General features: G+C 36.2%; 1 protein-coding gene across 3 annotated transcripts in view; it reads left to right on the top strand.

The window, feature by feature from the left end:
• The window catches only part of LOC123864576, a 144,725-nt gene that overhangs the window by 34,246 nt on the left and 94,589 nt on the right, over window positions 1–15,890 (top strand). Inside the window, exon 1 of one of the 3 annotated variants that reach the window (XM_045905139.1) lies at window positions 5,982–6,409. The exons of the other annotated variants lie outside the window; for them this stretch is intronic. Coding sequence (XP_045761095.1) covers window positions 6,370–6,409 — 40 coding nt within the window. The 5' untranslated portion in view covers window positions 5,982–6,369. Of the gene's footprint in view, window positions 1–5,981; window positions 6,410–15,890 lie in introns of those variants that run through there. 3 annotated transcript variants of the gene reach the window in all.

A 15,890-nucleotide genomic window follows, 5' to 3' on the forward strand; every position in this document is an offset into this window, starting at 1 on the left:
AATACACTCATATACAACAAACGCACGTACGCATCGCGATAAAATTTCTATATACGGCGATCAAAATGATAATTTTGTTCTAATTTTTTGTTAGCATTGCATTCACATCGATCACCTATCTAATCGCCGATTTAATAAATCGGCCATCATTATACTAATGGAAGATTATTAAATTAAGACCAGATAAGCATAATTTTTTATTTTGAATCAATTTTATACGTGATGAGAGTGGCTACGTATAGCAATCTTCATCTTAAAATATATCTAGAAGGAAAAGGTGACTGACTGACTGACTGATCTATCAACGCACAGCTTAAATTACTGGACGGATCGGGCTGAAATTTAGCAGGCCGATCGCTGTTATGACGTAGACGTCCACTAAGAAAGGATTTTTAAAAATTCAACTCCTAAGGGGGTAAAATAGGGGTTTGTAATTTGTATAGTCCACGCGGACGAAGTCGCGAGCATAAGCTAGTCTTATCTATTAAGTATTTGTGTGACTGTGTACCTCTTCGAAATTGTAAGCCGACATCTTGTCAACCATTTGTCAACCCAAGGCCGACCCATGTCAACTATGAGACAGGCCAGGCGTAACTCTCTACAGTTTTAGTTGGCAAAGTGAAAATATACTAACGTTGTTTTGATATTTAATTAGTAACATAATCCATATACATACTAATATTGCAAATGTAAATGTGTATCTGTATGCTTGTGTGTATGTCTGATAACTTTTCACGGTCCACCCGTTCAACCGATTTCGATGAAAAACCGATTTTGATGCCATTGGCATTGCGTGTGAAAGGCATGCAACCCGTAAGCATTTGGGGATATTGTTAAACTGGTGTTGCCCTTTTTCAGAGCGAAACGACTACTATAAGATACGGCTGAAATGTTTTTTGTGACAGAGTTTTAGGGTAATTCAGTTCTAACGCACACGCCAAAATAAGCGTGCATACGCGTTCAATTTATTGAAGCGTGAAATGCAATGCGCGTGTAAGAGCGTATGCCAAGATAGCGCAAATCGTGCAGAAAAAACAATTGATACTTTGAAACCAGTATCACGTTCAATCTTAGTCAAAGTCAAATTCAAAGTAGATAGTATTGTACACTTTTTGACTGTTATTTGTTGGATTTGTAAGATGATGTAATGGTGATAATTAATACGTTAACTTAAAACTAAAGTTACGGGGATTCCAAAAGCGTCCAGGTCTGAGAAGAGCTCACAACAAACTCAGCCGGGTATTCTTTTTACTCTCAGTATCTGCTCGTACATTGACGATTCCTTGCAGCGCAGCGAAACGTTTTATTACCTAGTGCATATAGAAAAAAAAAACTGAAAAACATGAACACATAAATTTTCTAGAACAATCCAAAGCAATTAAGTACATAGTAGGTAAGCAATTAATCGTTTATTACTAGTACTTACTACAAATTGAAATACTAATCATATTCCACATATTCATACTAATATCTATATTAACCGATTCCTAGCAGGTAATATGTATTATAATTGCGAAAGTGTGTCCATCTGTCTGTCTGTCTGTTACCTTACCAAAGAGTTCTCTTGAGAACCCTTTGAGAATTGAGTATCCCTTGGGATAAGAATAAACTGGGTAAATAAATCCATGTGGACGAAGTCGCGGGCATCATCTAATTATTATTAATAATATTATAATGCATGTGTGTATATCTGTCTGCTTTAGCTTTTCACGGCCCATCGTTGAACTGATTTTGACCTGATTTACACGTAATGATAGGTGCATAAATAGCTTGCGTCCTAGGGAAAGATATAAGCCACTTTTTATCTTAGAAAATCAAAGAGATTCCACGGGATTTTCAAAAAATTAACCCACGCGGACGAAGTTGCGGGCCTCAGCCCTCACCTAATAACTTATAGGGAATGAAGATGCAACAATTATAGAATAGTTGGAAGTCATTCAATATAATTGGTGTTAATACCTAACTATTTAACAGGGCTCTCTCCGTCATTTACTCCATACAATCGTAGTTCCATTTTATTAATATATTCATTATGCCAATCCCATGGACCGTCAATCTCTACCTTTTCCGCGAGTTTATGTTATACTAGTTGGTCCAGCTTGTTCGGGTATAACTGAACCCTTTCTTAGGTGATCATTTTAATAGAAACCTCAAATTCCAATTTTCATAAAATAGGTACAACTTGAAAAACTAACACAAGTGTAAATTAAAAATTTATAACACCCCCGACAAGTGAAGGTTACAGTAACTAGAAAAGAGCTGATAACTTTCAAACGGCTAAATCGATTTTCTTGGATTATAGCTAAGAACACTCTCGATCAAGCCACCTTTCAAACGAAAACAAACTAAATTAAAATCGGTTCTTTAGTTTAGGAGCTACGATGCCACAGACAGATACACAGATACCTACACACGTCAAACTTATAACACCCCTCTTTTTGGGTCGGGGGTTAAAAACGACGGACTCTCATTCAATGTTTCATTCTTTATTTTTCTCCCTTATGAGTAGAATTTCCAAAAATCCTTTGTAGTTGGCACCTACGTCATGAAAGAAACTTACCGTCCAAACCCCGGCGGTTTGAGTTGTGCTGTTGATGAGTCTATCAGTCAGCAACTCAGCACTAGTCGTTTCATACACGTATACCTATACTGCCGTCCTAACAAAGAGTGCAATAAGTCGAGTTTTTGGGCAAATTGACTTAAGACCATATCCGTAATCAGGAAAATGAGCTCTATACGTCTTTTTTGTATCTTCAGTAGTTTCGGTTCTGTTGGTTATCAAAACTGCAATATGTAATATTACGATTTGTAAGTAGCTAATCATAACCGCGAATACCTCGAAAGTAGTCAAAACCTAGTTATTGCTCTCTTCGTTAGGGTAATCAGGAAAATGAGCTCTATATTTTCGCCTTAGACGTCTTTTTTGTATCTTCAGTAGTTTCGGTTCTGTTGGTTATCAAAACTGCAATAATATGTAATATAGCTGATGCCCGCAGCTTCGCCCGCGTGGATTGGCCAGATCCCCTGCAGCATCAGGATTGAGGAGTTGGAATCCAATTTTTTTATGAAACAATGTCACAAAGTTCCTCTACCGATTAAAAAAATAATTACGCAAATCGGTTCAGAAATCTCGGAGATTTCGGTGTACATAGGTAGAAAAACACAACTCCCTTTTCGAAAGTCGGTTAAAAAAGTAGCCTATTTTACGCCCTGGTCAATCCTCTACTTGTCTGTGAAAATCCCGTCAAAATCGGTTCAGCCGTTCCAAAGATTAGCCTTTTCAAACAGACAGACAGACAGACAGACAGACAGACAGACAGACAAAAATTTTAAAAACGTGTGATTCAGTGTTGGTATCGTTCAAATAACCATATGAGCTTAATATGAGGTAGTTATTTCGAAATTACAGACAGACACTACAATTTTATTTATTAGTATAGATACGATTTGTAAGTAGCTAATCATAACTGCGAATATCTCGAAAGTAGTCGAAACCTAGTTATTGCTCTCTTCGTTAGGACGGCAGTATATTATGTTTAGGTAGATTTATGTGGACTGGACTGTGGATACCAGTTAATTAAGTGCGAGTTTCTACATCGACAGATTTCGAGTATCGAAATACTTTAACGTCAAAGTAAAATATTTGCTTGCGTGGATACCTGTTGGTTTAGTATGAGTTTGTACAACTCGACACGTTGACAGATTTCGAGTATCGAAACAATTTAGCGTCAAAGTAACATGGAGCTAAAGTGCTCTAAACTCATGTTACAATTATATTTGCTCTAGTGCACGTTTTATTAGAGAGAAAATTAACATTCGAGACTCAAGACAAGATTCCCTAAAAGGCTTTAAAGTATTTTTCTCAACATAGCTAGGTAATTAGGTACTCTCGTAACACGAAGTTTGCATTATGGAGACGTCTGAAACCTGAGTAATCGAACCGCATTGTGGTAATTGAGACGAACGGCCAGGAAAGCCGTGCCCACTGCGATCGCTTCTAGGAAGTCCTTACTAGGCCACCGACACATTTTACTGCAACACGTTATGGTGGACGAATGCGAACGAACATCAACAGGGATGTGTGAACGTTTTTGTAAGCATATTATTGTAAATTGTACATTTGAAAAGAGCAACCGCCGAGTTTCTTGCTGGTTCTTCTCGTTAGGAACAGCATTCCGAACCAGTGGTAGATTATTTTGACGATTCGAAAGCACTTGTAAAAGTTTACTTGAATAAAAATGATTTGAATTTGAATTTGAATTAAGCCAAATTCTCTTTCCTGTACGAGTACGTGCGGGTTCCATATTCAATCTATCTGTAATCTGTCGATAAGAAACGCTGAGTTGCTCAAAACAAATTTAAGAATTTAAGTGGAGATTAAACTAATTTAATCACGAGACTTCATAGAGTATTTGTGTCATTAATTTAGTTTAATCTCCACTTTATTTTTAAAAAATCCTACTCTCGTTAACGAAACATAAATTAATGTACTGACTATGAAACTACTGAATTTAACATAGAAATTAGCCACACACGTGCTTTGAAAGGCATTCCACAGCACCCCAAATACATATTATTATACACGTTTATATTTTTTTAGCTTGCTGATGTGGTCAACGTACCTTAAAATATTCGAAAAGAGAAAGGTACTCTAATTAAAATAAATTAAAATAAGTACAACAACTTCGCAAATCTTAGAAAATGAAGTAGTTTTTTTTTATTTTTTATTTTATCTACACTATTTTATGTTATTTTAGGGTATAAGATAATTTAGTGTAATAAAGAGCTATTAGGACTTCGTCTGTGTTGGTGTTAGCTGGCGGGCGTGCTCTGCCTCTTTGGAGTGTTTTTTTTTTTTTTTTGTTAAAACTGACTGGAAAGCGCTCTAAGGGGGTGCCGTGCGTATGTCGGCGAGCGCCGGCACAGACGGGGTCCATACTTGTATAGTTTAACTAACTTGTTACAAATAACTTCAAACTTGACATTGGCTAATCTTTGTAAAGCCAGACGAGAGAGAAAAAAAAGAGTTATTATTATTATTAATTACATTTTAATTGACTGTTGTTTAGTATAAATTAATAGAGAAAAAATATTCGTATCAGAAATTTAATGGCACAAAAATAACAAAATCTTGCATCATCCTCGCTTCCAAATAGTAAAAAAAATATTTTTATAACTTTTAATTGGCTTACAAAACAAAGGCGGATTTCGATTCGACACGTACCTAAGTACTTCTTTTTATTGTTTATGTAAACCGATTTTCCGAGATATACATAAATAACTGGTTAAGTGAAGAATTCAAAATGGTTTTACAAATATAATCAGTATCTTTTTCTCAAACGTCAAAACATGGGCTTAGTACATAGAGTAGGATTATATTTGGCTTAGTATGCGAACTTCTATGAAATACTGGCATGTGACGTCACAGTGATTAGACGTGCTTTTTTAGTTTAATCGATAATTTAAAATGGTTATTAGTTATTACACTTAAAACTAGCAAAGGACGTGGACATTACGTATTTTTAAAGACCCTCTATTTAATAATTCATATGAAATAATATTCTTTATGCCAAGATAGAAAAGTAACTACTTTATCGATAAGTTAACAAAAAGAAGCGGTTAAGTACGAGTCGGACTCGCACACGAAGGGTTCCGTAGCATCGTACAAGGTATACCTACATACGTCTAGCACATTTATGTAGAACATGCAAGTTAATAAATTAATTAGTAAATTGATTTTTTCGTGAAAACATTTTAATATTCATTTTAGTGATATATAACCACAACAAATTCACGGTTTTGGGATTTATTTCCTTTACTTGTGCTATAAGACCTACCTACCTGCCAAATTTTATGATTCCAGGTCAACGCCCAACGGGAAGTACCTACCCTATAGGTTTTCTTAACAGACACGACAGACGAACGGACAGACAACAAAGTGATCCTGTAAGAGTCCCGTTTTTCCTTTTGAGGTACGGAATCCTAATTAACGATAAAGTGAATGTAGATCGATTGGTTGTAGCTGCACCCTTAACAGGCCGTGGCGTCGTCACGGCCGCTGTACAAGGAATTATTTGCAATTAAATTTACGTAATAATGTTTACTTTATTCCCATTAATTCAGTACGCGTCGTGACGTTGATCGTGGCATACCTTGAGGAGCCAATATTTATTAATTATAAAAGTGTTGTACACTTTTCTGTTTAAACTTTAAACATTCGATGAAGACGTTGTTCATTTATCTACTGGTAAAGTGTAGCACACATGGTACAATGCACTTTTTGGTTTAAACACTTTAGTGATTAAAGTGACACGTGTCGAACACTTTGTGCACTTTTCGGATTAAACGTTTGAAAGTGAAGTGAAGTTAATGTGTACGGGAACGTTTTCGGGTGCATCTCTACGAACGGGTTTGTTTTTTTTTAAATTAAGTATATTTTTTTTTGTTTACGCCAACAACTTCAATATAATTATGACTATGAAATATACAAATTCACTGCAGTTTGGTTGTCTATTATAGGTGCACTTATGAAAGAAAATAACTTGCCTTGCTCTACCTTAAAGCAATACTTTTTTTTTTCTTTTTTTTGGAAAAAACAGAAAGTACGACATATTAAGTTAAAGACGCAATATTAAATGCAATTTAAGTGGTTATATTTAAAAAAAACCAGCCAAGTGCAAATCAGACTCGCGCACCGAGGGTTCCGTACTCGGCCTTTTTTTTAACCCCAAACAGTACCTATAGGCATGTACGAGTAGGTATTGTGAAACACTTGGCACTACTTTTAGATTTTTATAGGATTCTAAATACAATATGCAACTTGATTAGCACTTTATAAAGTCATTTCTGATTACATTATGTTTTTTCTTGGTTTTATAACAATGAGTGAGCGTCAATGTATTTAATTGGATAGGTTATACTACGTATGTATCACTAATAATAGGGACCACGCAAATGCATATAAATATATAAGTATACAAATATCATAGTACATACAATGTTTGTAAAATAGATAGGTAATTACGAGGTTGAGTTGAGATACGTATCTATAACAAGTGTAAATTAAAAATTTATAACACCCTCGACAAGTGAAGGTTAAGGTAACTAGAAAAGAGCTGATAACTTTCAAACGGTTGAACCGATTTTCTTGGATTATAGCTAAGAACACTCTCGATCAAACCACCTTTCAAACAAAATAAACTAAATTAAAATCGGGTCATTAGTTTAGGAGCTACGATGCCACAGACAGATACACAGATATACAGATACACAGATACACACGTCAAACTTATAACACCCCTCGTTTTGGGTTTGGGGGTTAAAGATTACCTTATTCTCCTTCTAGAATGTTTTGAACAAAAAAGTTGGTACCTACAAAGCTTTTTGGGGTTTACTCTCACGGTTTATTGTGATGTTCTAACACGGAAAAGAAATATTTCATACACCCAAAATGTGATGGTCTTATTTATCTACGGAACCCTAAAAGAGCGAGACCCGATTCGCACTTGACCGGGTTTTAATATCCCAGAAAATCATAGAGTAGATAAGTAGATAGATAGAGTTAGAGAGTAGTAGAGTTCTCATGGGATTTTCAAAAACTAAATCCACGTGAAGGAAGTCGCGGGCATTACTTAGTACAATGTATTTAATATACTTCAATATTAAATATATAATATTCCAAATAAGTACATATTAAGATCTTCAGCCCCTTTTCAGAAAGCATCGCCCAATTAGTAAGAGCTTAGAGCTCCTTCACATTCTAAAGTCTCTAATAAGAAATCCTTTTGATGTGTAGCGGCCCTAACTCTTCAGTACTTATAGACAGGTATAATACAGAGAAAATATTATTAGTATCTATGAAAATAATGAATCTGGTAACGGTATCCTAGTGACCGTCGAAAGTTCGAGAAAAATCAAATATGGCCACTATCGATCCAGCCTCGTTATAAGTTCGTGAAGTGTTGATGTTCAAAGTAATCTCCTTGATGTCTTCTAACCTCTAAGTTCTAATAGTGCTCTGTCTTCTATCTAAATATTTATGTTCCTACACGATAGTAAATATAATATTAGGTAGTTAGTTGTGTTGCATATAAAATTGTGTAAGTTTAACCGCGCCTATAAAATAAAATTAATGAACTTAACGACTGGAAATGGTGAATTACATGCATTGCCGGTAACATTATACCTATCTTCATCGTATATAATGTACGAGAAATTAGAATAGATCATTTTTTTATGGATTACAGGCTCTTAGCTCTCAGTCTAAGATGGAAGCGGGTTGACTTGGTATGGCAGTTCTCGGTTTTTAGTTTTCTACACGGCATCGTACCTACTGGAAGGCTAATCGCTTGACGGCACGGCTTTGTCGGTAGGTTGGTAACTAGCCACGGCGGAAGCCTCCCAGCAGACCAGACACGTCTTGTCCGCGACTTCGTCTGCGTGGATTTAGGTCTATAATTGTGGGAAATCTTTGATTTTCCGGGACAAAAGTAGTCCTTCCCCGGGATGTAAGCTATTTATGCACCAAAACTCGTCAAAATCGGTCGGCAAATGAGGTCTTAAGAGGTAGCAGAAAGACAGACAGACTTTCGCATTCATACGAGTAGGTACCTATTTTATTAGTAGGTATGTGCCTATGTTAAAAACTAGTTCTGAGAAAAGAGCTGATAATCCTCAAAGAGCTGAACAGTTTTTTATCAAACACTGCGGAATCCCTGCTGAAAAGGGACTATTATATTTCTCAATTCATTATTTTTACTTCACTAAGGCCTTAGTACCCATATCGACTTATTGTAAACTAGAGGATGCCCGCGGCTTCGCCCGCGTGGAGTTCGGTTTTTTGAAATCCGTGGATAAAAAGTAACCTATGTCCTTCCCCGGGATGCCAAGCCTGTACCAAATTTCATTAAAATCGGTTCAGCGGTTGGGCCGTGAAAACGTAGCAGACAGACAGACGGACAGACAGACAGACAGACAGACACACTTTCGCATTTATAATATTAGTATGGATTGTTCATAAAAACAATTATCTAAATAGCCCATGTTCTAATTTCTAAGTAACATAATACGTAATAGGTATTAAATATACATAAGGTTTGATATAGAACATTTTTCTTAGTATTCTACATATCTACTATAATATATTGTATTGTGTAGGTACATGCATTGAGATACTTATCTACAGAGTAGCAATTTTATCGGAATCTTGCATTTTATTAGACGTTAAAAAGCTCTCGCGCCTCGTGATCGCAATCACGTATTTTTTTTATACACTTGGAGATAATAAGCATTTATATTAGACTAGCCGATGCCCGCGACTTCGCCCGCGTGGATTTAGGTATTTTGTAATCCCGTAGGAACTCTTTGATTTACCGGGATAAAAAGTAGCCTATGTGCTAATCCAGGCTATAATCTATCTCCGTTCTAAATTTCAGCCCAATCCGTCCAGTAGTTTTTGCGTGAAGGAGTAACAAACATACACACATACACACACACACACACATACAAACTTTCGCCTTTATAATATTAGTGTGATAAGTGAGTACTAAAATCGGCTAAGCGCGAGTCGGGCTCGCCCACGAAGGGTTCCGTACCATCGTAGGTACAAGATATAAATAATTTTACTAGGCCATAAATTGCTGGTCTGGACAGTAACATAATTTATTAATTTTGAATATGAAAGCGCTATTTATAATTTTAATGATAGAGTGTTTTACCTACACTTCAAGGACACAAGATACGAGCTTGAGTCTCCCTGAGTATCGCCACAGTCGACGACAGTTAGGGAACTTCTAAAAAACGTTTGACGCAGGAAGCCCTATTATAGCTCTTGTTTTTAACCCCCGACCCTAAAAGAGCGGTGTTATAAGTTTGACGTGTGTACCTGTATATCTGTGTATATGTCTGTAGCATCGTAGCTCCTAAACTAATGAACCGATTTTAATTTAGTTTTTTTTTTGTTTGAAAGGTGGCTTGATCGAGAGTGTTCTTAGCTACATATAATCCAAGAAAATCGGTCCAGCCGTTTGAAAGTTAACAGCTCTTTTCTAGTTACTGTAACCTTCACTTTTCGGGGGTGTTATAAATTTTTAATTTACTCTTGTCTATGATTTTATGGCACCAGAGCTTAATACATATGTGACATATCGTCGATCTAGCATCAAACCGAGAGTAACCTCACTCTATTCGCTCTGGTATCGCGCCCGAAGCGCCTATAACTGCTAGGGTACGGTTTACTTTCTGACAAGTTCTCTGATTGTGCTTGCCCTCTAAAAATATGACAACTCTATGTGAGTAATATGTAAACTATGTTGCTGATGACGTATATGGTAATGTATGGTGATTGACATCAGATAGCTAAGTAATGAGTCTAATACGGGTTCGATGCTTGTCGATCGTCATGGATAACATTTTTCTTGACTCTAGGTCTTCGTGATTAATTTCTAAAGTCTAAGGCCAGGTCTCCATCTAAGCGGAGAGGAGAGGAGATCTTCTACTGTTCAAAACAGTAATTTATTTCTGATTAATATAAGGGTTCAGCCTGTTATTACTTATGGAGCCGTTATTGGAATACTTTGAGAGCATTATAGCACTATTGAACGTTTATGAATAATGTTTTTGAGAACTTTGCATATAACAAGCTAAGCTTCTATTATGAATGAGACTGTTAAAGTAAAACTTCTTGAAGTACCGTCTCCTATCGGTTGGCAACCATTAGGGCTATTCTTCTCCGCGCAGCGCGGAGAAGAGATCGGGTACTCTTCCCATATGACAACATGTGGTGATACTAAAATGAATAATTGTAATTTCTTTGTTAACCTGCATTTAGAGCAAATAAATGATCGACTTGATGTGATTTGATTTACCATTGGCGTAAATTCTTGAGCCACGATGTTCTTCGGCCAGGTGGTCTTCTGCCGGCTATTTTCCCCTAAATAGTGAGCTTAAGGAGGTCGTATTTGCTATCACACTAATATTATAAAGGCGAAAGTTTGTATGTGTGTGTGTGTGTGTGTGTGTGTATATGTTTGTTACTCCTTCACGCAAAAACTACTAAACGGATTTGGCTGAAATTTAGAATGGAGATAGATAATATCCTGGATTAGCACATAGGCTACTTTTTATCCCGGAAAATCAAAGAGTTCCCACGGGATTTCAGAAAACCTAAATCCACGCGGGCGAAGTCGCGGGCATCGGCTAGTTTCTCATAATGTGGCCGAAGTACTCCAACTTTCGCTCTTTTATGGTCTTCAGGATTTCAAGATCTTTGCTTAACCTTTGTAGTACTGCATTCTTGACACACTGCAGTTCCCAAGAGGTCCTCAAAATTCTTCTGTGTACCCACTTTTTAACTTAACAGGGCTCTCTCCGTCACTCGCTTAATACAATTGTAGTTCCAATTTCATTTGAATATTAAGCAACCAAAGTCCATGAAATTCTGCAGACATAATATTCTAGAAACTAATATCTGTGTCTGTGGTGTTTTAGATTTTTCTAAAAATGAGTAGTTTTAAAATTATAGGGGCTCAAAAATTTGTATGTAAATTTTTAAGATCGCGTAACTTTGAAACTGAATATTTTAACAGAAATCTGAAAAACCACAGACATAGATATTAGTTTCTAGAATATGTCTGCAAAATTTCATGGACTTTGGTTGCTTAATATTCAAATGAAATTGGAACTACGTTTGTATGAGGCGAGTGACGGAGAGACCCCTCTTAACGCAAACACAAAGTAAAACAATTATTATTATTTCGCAAGTATTGAAACTTGCTTGGTTTCTCTGAGCGCAATACAAAAAAAATTGTGATCTGATTTCATTGGGGTTTTCACTACTTTAATTATTGTAATTTAATCCGCAAGGCTGAATTAAATTATACCTATAGAAGTATTTTATCAAAACCGGTTCACTGGAACCAGAGATACACGTATTTCTGACGTAAAATTAAAATAAATAATTGTCAAGTAGGCTAGCACACGACAGTCTGCGTTGATTTAGGTTTTTAACATGTTTTATTAATAAAGAACTCTTTCGTCTCCGACCGGGATGCAATAGTAGATACCTACCCGTACTTGTTTCTGAAACAAATTTCGTCAAAAATCTGCTAACAGGATGTGTCAAGAAAAAGGTCAGATTTTAGCATTTACCTTATAATATTACTAATGGATAATTTTGGTAACTATTATTGTAGGTAGGGAGGCATGTTGCCAGTTTTCGGTTGGCAAATCCGTTCCACACAGAAAAACTTGCATACCTACGAGTACCTAAGTTAATCTGATTCATAGCTCCATCCATGGTTCCATCAATGACTCCAATCGTGGACTTTGGTTGCTTAATATTCAAATGAAATTGGAACTACGATTGTATAGAGTACGTGACGGAGAGAGCCCTGTTTAATGTCTTATCACTGGTCAAACTGGTCATTGGGATCCACTCAATGACGGGTGGGTATCATTGGTTCGGCAGTTACTGAGGTACACGAAGAGCATACAGCAGAGAACAAACAGGTCATTCAGTGCTCTCAGCGTACATTCAAAATTCAAAATCCGTTATTTGTTTTTAACCCCCGACCCAAAAAGAGGGGTGTTATAAGTTTGACGTGTGTATCTGTGTATCTGTGTGTCTGTGTATCTGTGTATCTGTGTATCTGTGTATCTGTCTGTGGCATCGTAGCGCCTAAACGAATGAACCGATTTTAATTAACTTTTTTTTGTTTGAAAGGTGGCTTGATCGAGAGTGTTCTTAGCTATAATCCAAAAAAATTGGTGCAGCCGTTTAAGAGTTATCAGCTCTTTTCTAGTTTTCTTGTAGAAAAGAAGGTTACATAACCGTTAGGTTCATAATATTATGTCAATTGACAAAATATGTCAAGCTGTCAAGATGGACGTTGCCTTGATACATAATTATTTATTTGAAAATGATGTTTTGGAAAACTCAGATACTTTGTCGGGGGTGTTATAAATTTTTAATTTACACTTGTATCTTTTCGTATTCGCTCACTGCAGCTACTATCAGCGCCAAAATGGCGAAAGTTAATACTTCAAAAACAGATCGGCAATCGCAGGTCCAGCGTGTATCATTAGAGATCAGTGGTTGGAAGGGACTACACAGTACAGACCATTCCACTATTTTAAAGTTTGCTCTGTAGGGTCGTAATGTGTGATTAATTGACTCCATGACGTCACCGGAATCCCGGGATAACCCGGGATGCTGATAACTGCATTAGCCAGAAAAGTGACGTGTGCAGCTAAATGGTCCTAATTAACACAATATTATTGTATAGTGTAGTGTGTAGGCTATAGGTAAACAAGACGCGTGTGAATCACGATGTGCTTGCTAAGCGGTTGTGGTGTGGCGCACTGACAGCGGGCACAAATCGCTCGTAAAGTTACATTTTTTACGCGTTTCTCCATACAAACGTACGCCTATTACTCTATTATTTGCTGTTCTACATTGCTACTACTACTAATGTACTAAGCCTGATACTGATTTATCTCTCCATTATCTATAACCTGAAACAATATATATAATTATACTAAATTTTATTTTGAATATTATGACTCTTCAAACATTTCTATTTTTAACCGACTTCAAAAAAGAAGGAGGTTCTCAATTTGTCGCAATCTTTTTTTTTAAATCTTTGGACCGATTTTGAAAATTTAATTTTTTGTTTGAAAGCTAAACTTTGAGGCAACTTCGTGCGTAAATAAACCATCTAACAAATTACAAAATTGGAAAACTATGGGCTTTTAGGCACACTGGACTTAATAATAATTTCTAATTTTTACTTTAGTTTGTTAAAAAATGTTAATTAATTTGCAAAAACTACTCCCAAACGTTGATTCGCGTTGTTGGCGTGAATGTGATTGCATCTAAGCGAAAGTTTAAGTCAAATAAATAAAAATAAAAAAATTTATTTCCACCCGCTGTCACTATAAACCTTCAGGGTTCACACCGGAAACGTGTAGTTTGCAACTGCGTTATAGCTTCATAGTATCAAGTCATTAAATACAATCAGTTTACACAAGCACAGTACAATGCTATTCACTATTATACCTACTATAACGCTTGTACTGGTTCGCGTAACACTGTTACTTTAATACTTGTATATTGTGGCTATTTCTGTTGTACACAATCTCTAAACTAATAGAGAGAGAGCCAGCGAGTGCCAGACCTTCGTTATTGTATAAAAGCTGAAAGCTTAAGAAAAATGAGTGACTATGAAGTTTGGATCATGATGGCTTTGGAGGATAACAGGTAACAATGGTATAAAAAATCTTACGCCAAAGTATAAAGTCAAATTTTCGGAATAGTATTAGAAATCACAGCATGCATTGCCAGATATTTACTATCATTGCAGACACCCTTAAACTTTAACAATTTAATAAACTTTGAGAACGTCTGGCAGGGGTCTGCCACGATTCTACAAGTCTCTAGGAGTCTAGAATAGATATGCGCAGAATATATAGTTAGTCTCTTTGGTGTCAAACGTTTGCGAGCTTGAAGAAATCATTATTCTTCACTTACATGGTTCATATTTATGATCTACTTTGTTAAAACTTTTTATGAGTCCTGGCTCCCTCCACAGTTTTCTATTTTAAGATAAGTTAGGTTAGACGGGGACCAAAAAAAAATTTGGTTAAGCTTATTCTATTAAGGCTAAACAATAATTTGTAGTCAGTTTTTGTGGACTAAAAAAATTCTTTTTTTATTCGAAACCGCTACAAGTGAAGCCCCACTTAATACAGGCCGGAAACAAATACTTTGAGTTCAATTAGTATAGTAAGTACAAGTAATGTTATCCCAAGTTTGCGGTTTACAGATTTGTCATTGTTATTTGGGTTGAATTGTGTCATAAGAGTAGGGTTACCAACTTTTGTACCTATCAACCCATATTATAAATGTGAAAGTGTATTTGTTTGTTTGTTTTCTTGGTTTGTTTGGTTTGTTTTTCAATCACACCGCAACGGAGCAACGGATAACCTGATTCTTGACATTAGTTAAAGACTTGGGGAGTGACATAAGCTATTTTATATCCCGGAAAATCAGAGTTCGGGATTTAAAAAAATATGCACGCGAACGTACTCGCGGATTTTGGTATCTATATGAAATAAATCTTAATTTTAATTTTTTTGTATTTTGACGTCATCTGTTTCCAAACCCCATGTTCTCTGGATATTTTTACCCGACTGCGGCGAAGACCAAAAGTTGGGTTATGTATTTGACCTGTGTCTATGTATGTCCGCTCGAACTACTTGACGGCTTAACCGATTTTGAATGATACGTCATTAGATTCGTCTTCAAGCGCAAGTATTACCGAGTACATGAAATTCTTTAAAAAATAAAGTGGCGCATTCTATATGCTTTAACAGGGCTCTCTCCGTCTCTTACTCCATACAATCGTAGTTCCTAGAATACGTCTGCAAAATTTCATGGACTTGGTAATATTCATGGAGTTTGGCTTAATATTCAAATGAAATTGGAACTACGTTTGTATGGAGCGAGTGACGGAGAGACCCGTCTTAATATGTGAGCTGAAACGATGCAGCGCAAACCGCAGTCGGGGTTTTTAGAAAACTTTTTAAACTACTTGTTGATTCTTTCGTTCGGAACTTATTAAGTCAATTTCAGCTATCCAGTTTTGGTGTCTGTCTGCATTCTTATTGCGTATATTTGCCGAAACTTTCACATCGATACATTCATTGATTCGATTGGCTCGATTTTCGTTAATTGCCGCATGATGCTGAATGATTTTTACTAAAACCTTTAAAAAAGTCGGCATAAAGCAGAACCGTCTGAAATATTTTGCGTTCGTAGCTTTTATTCAGTGATGTATGGTACTTACATGTTTATTGCACCACAAAACACACAAGTGTAAATTAAAAATTTA

This window comes from Maniola jurtina, chromosome 1 (assembly GCF_905333055.1).
Source record: "Maniola jurtina chromosome 1, ilManJurt1.1, whole genome shotgun sequence".
Taxonomy (NCBI): Eukaryota; Metazoa; Arthropoda; class Insecta; order Lepidoptera; family Nymphalidae; genus Maniola; species Maniola jurtina.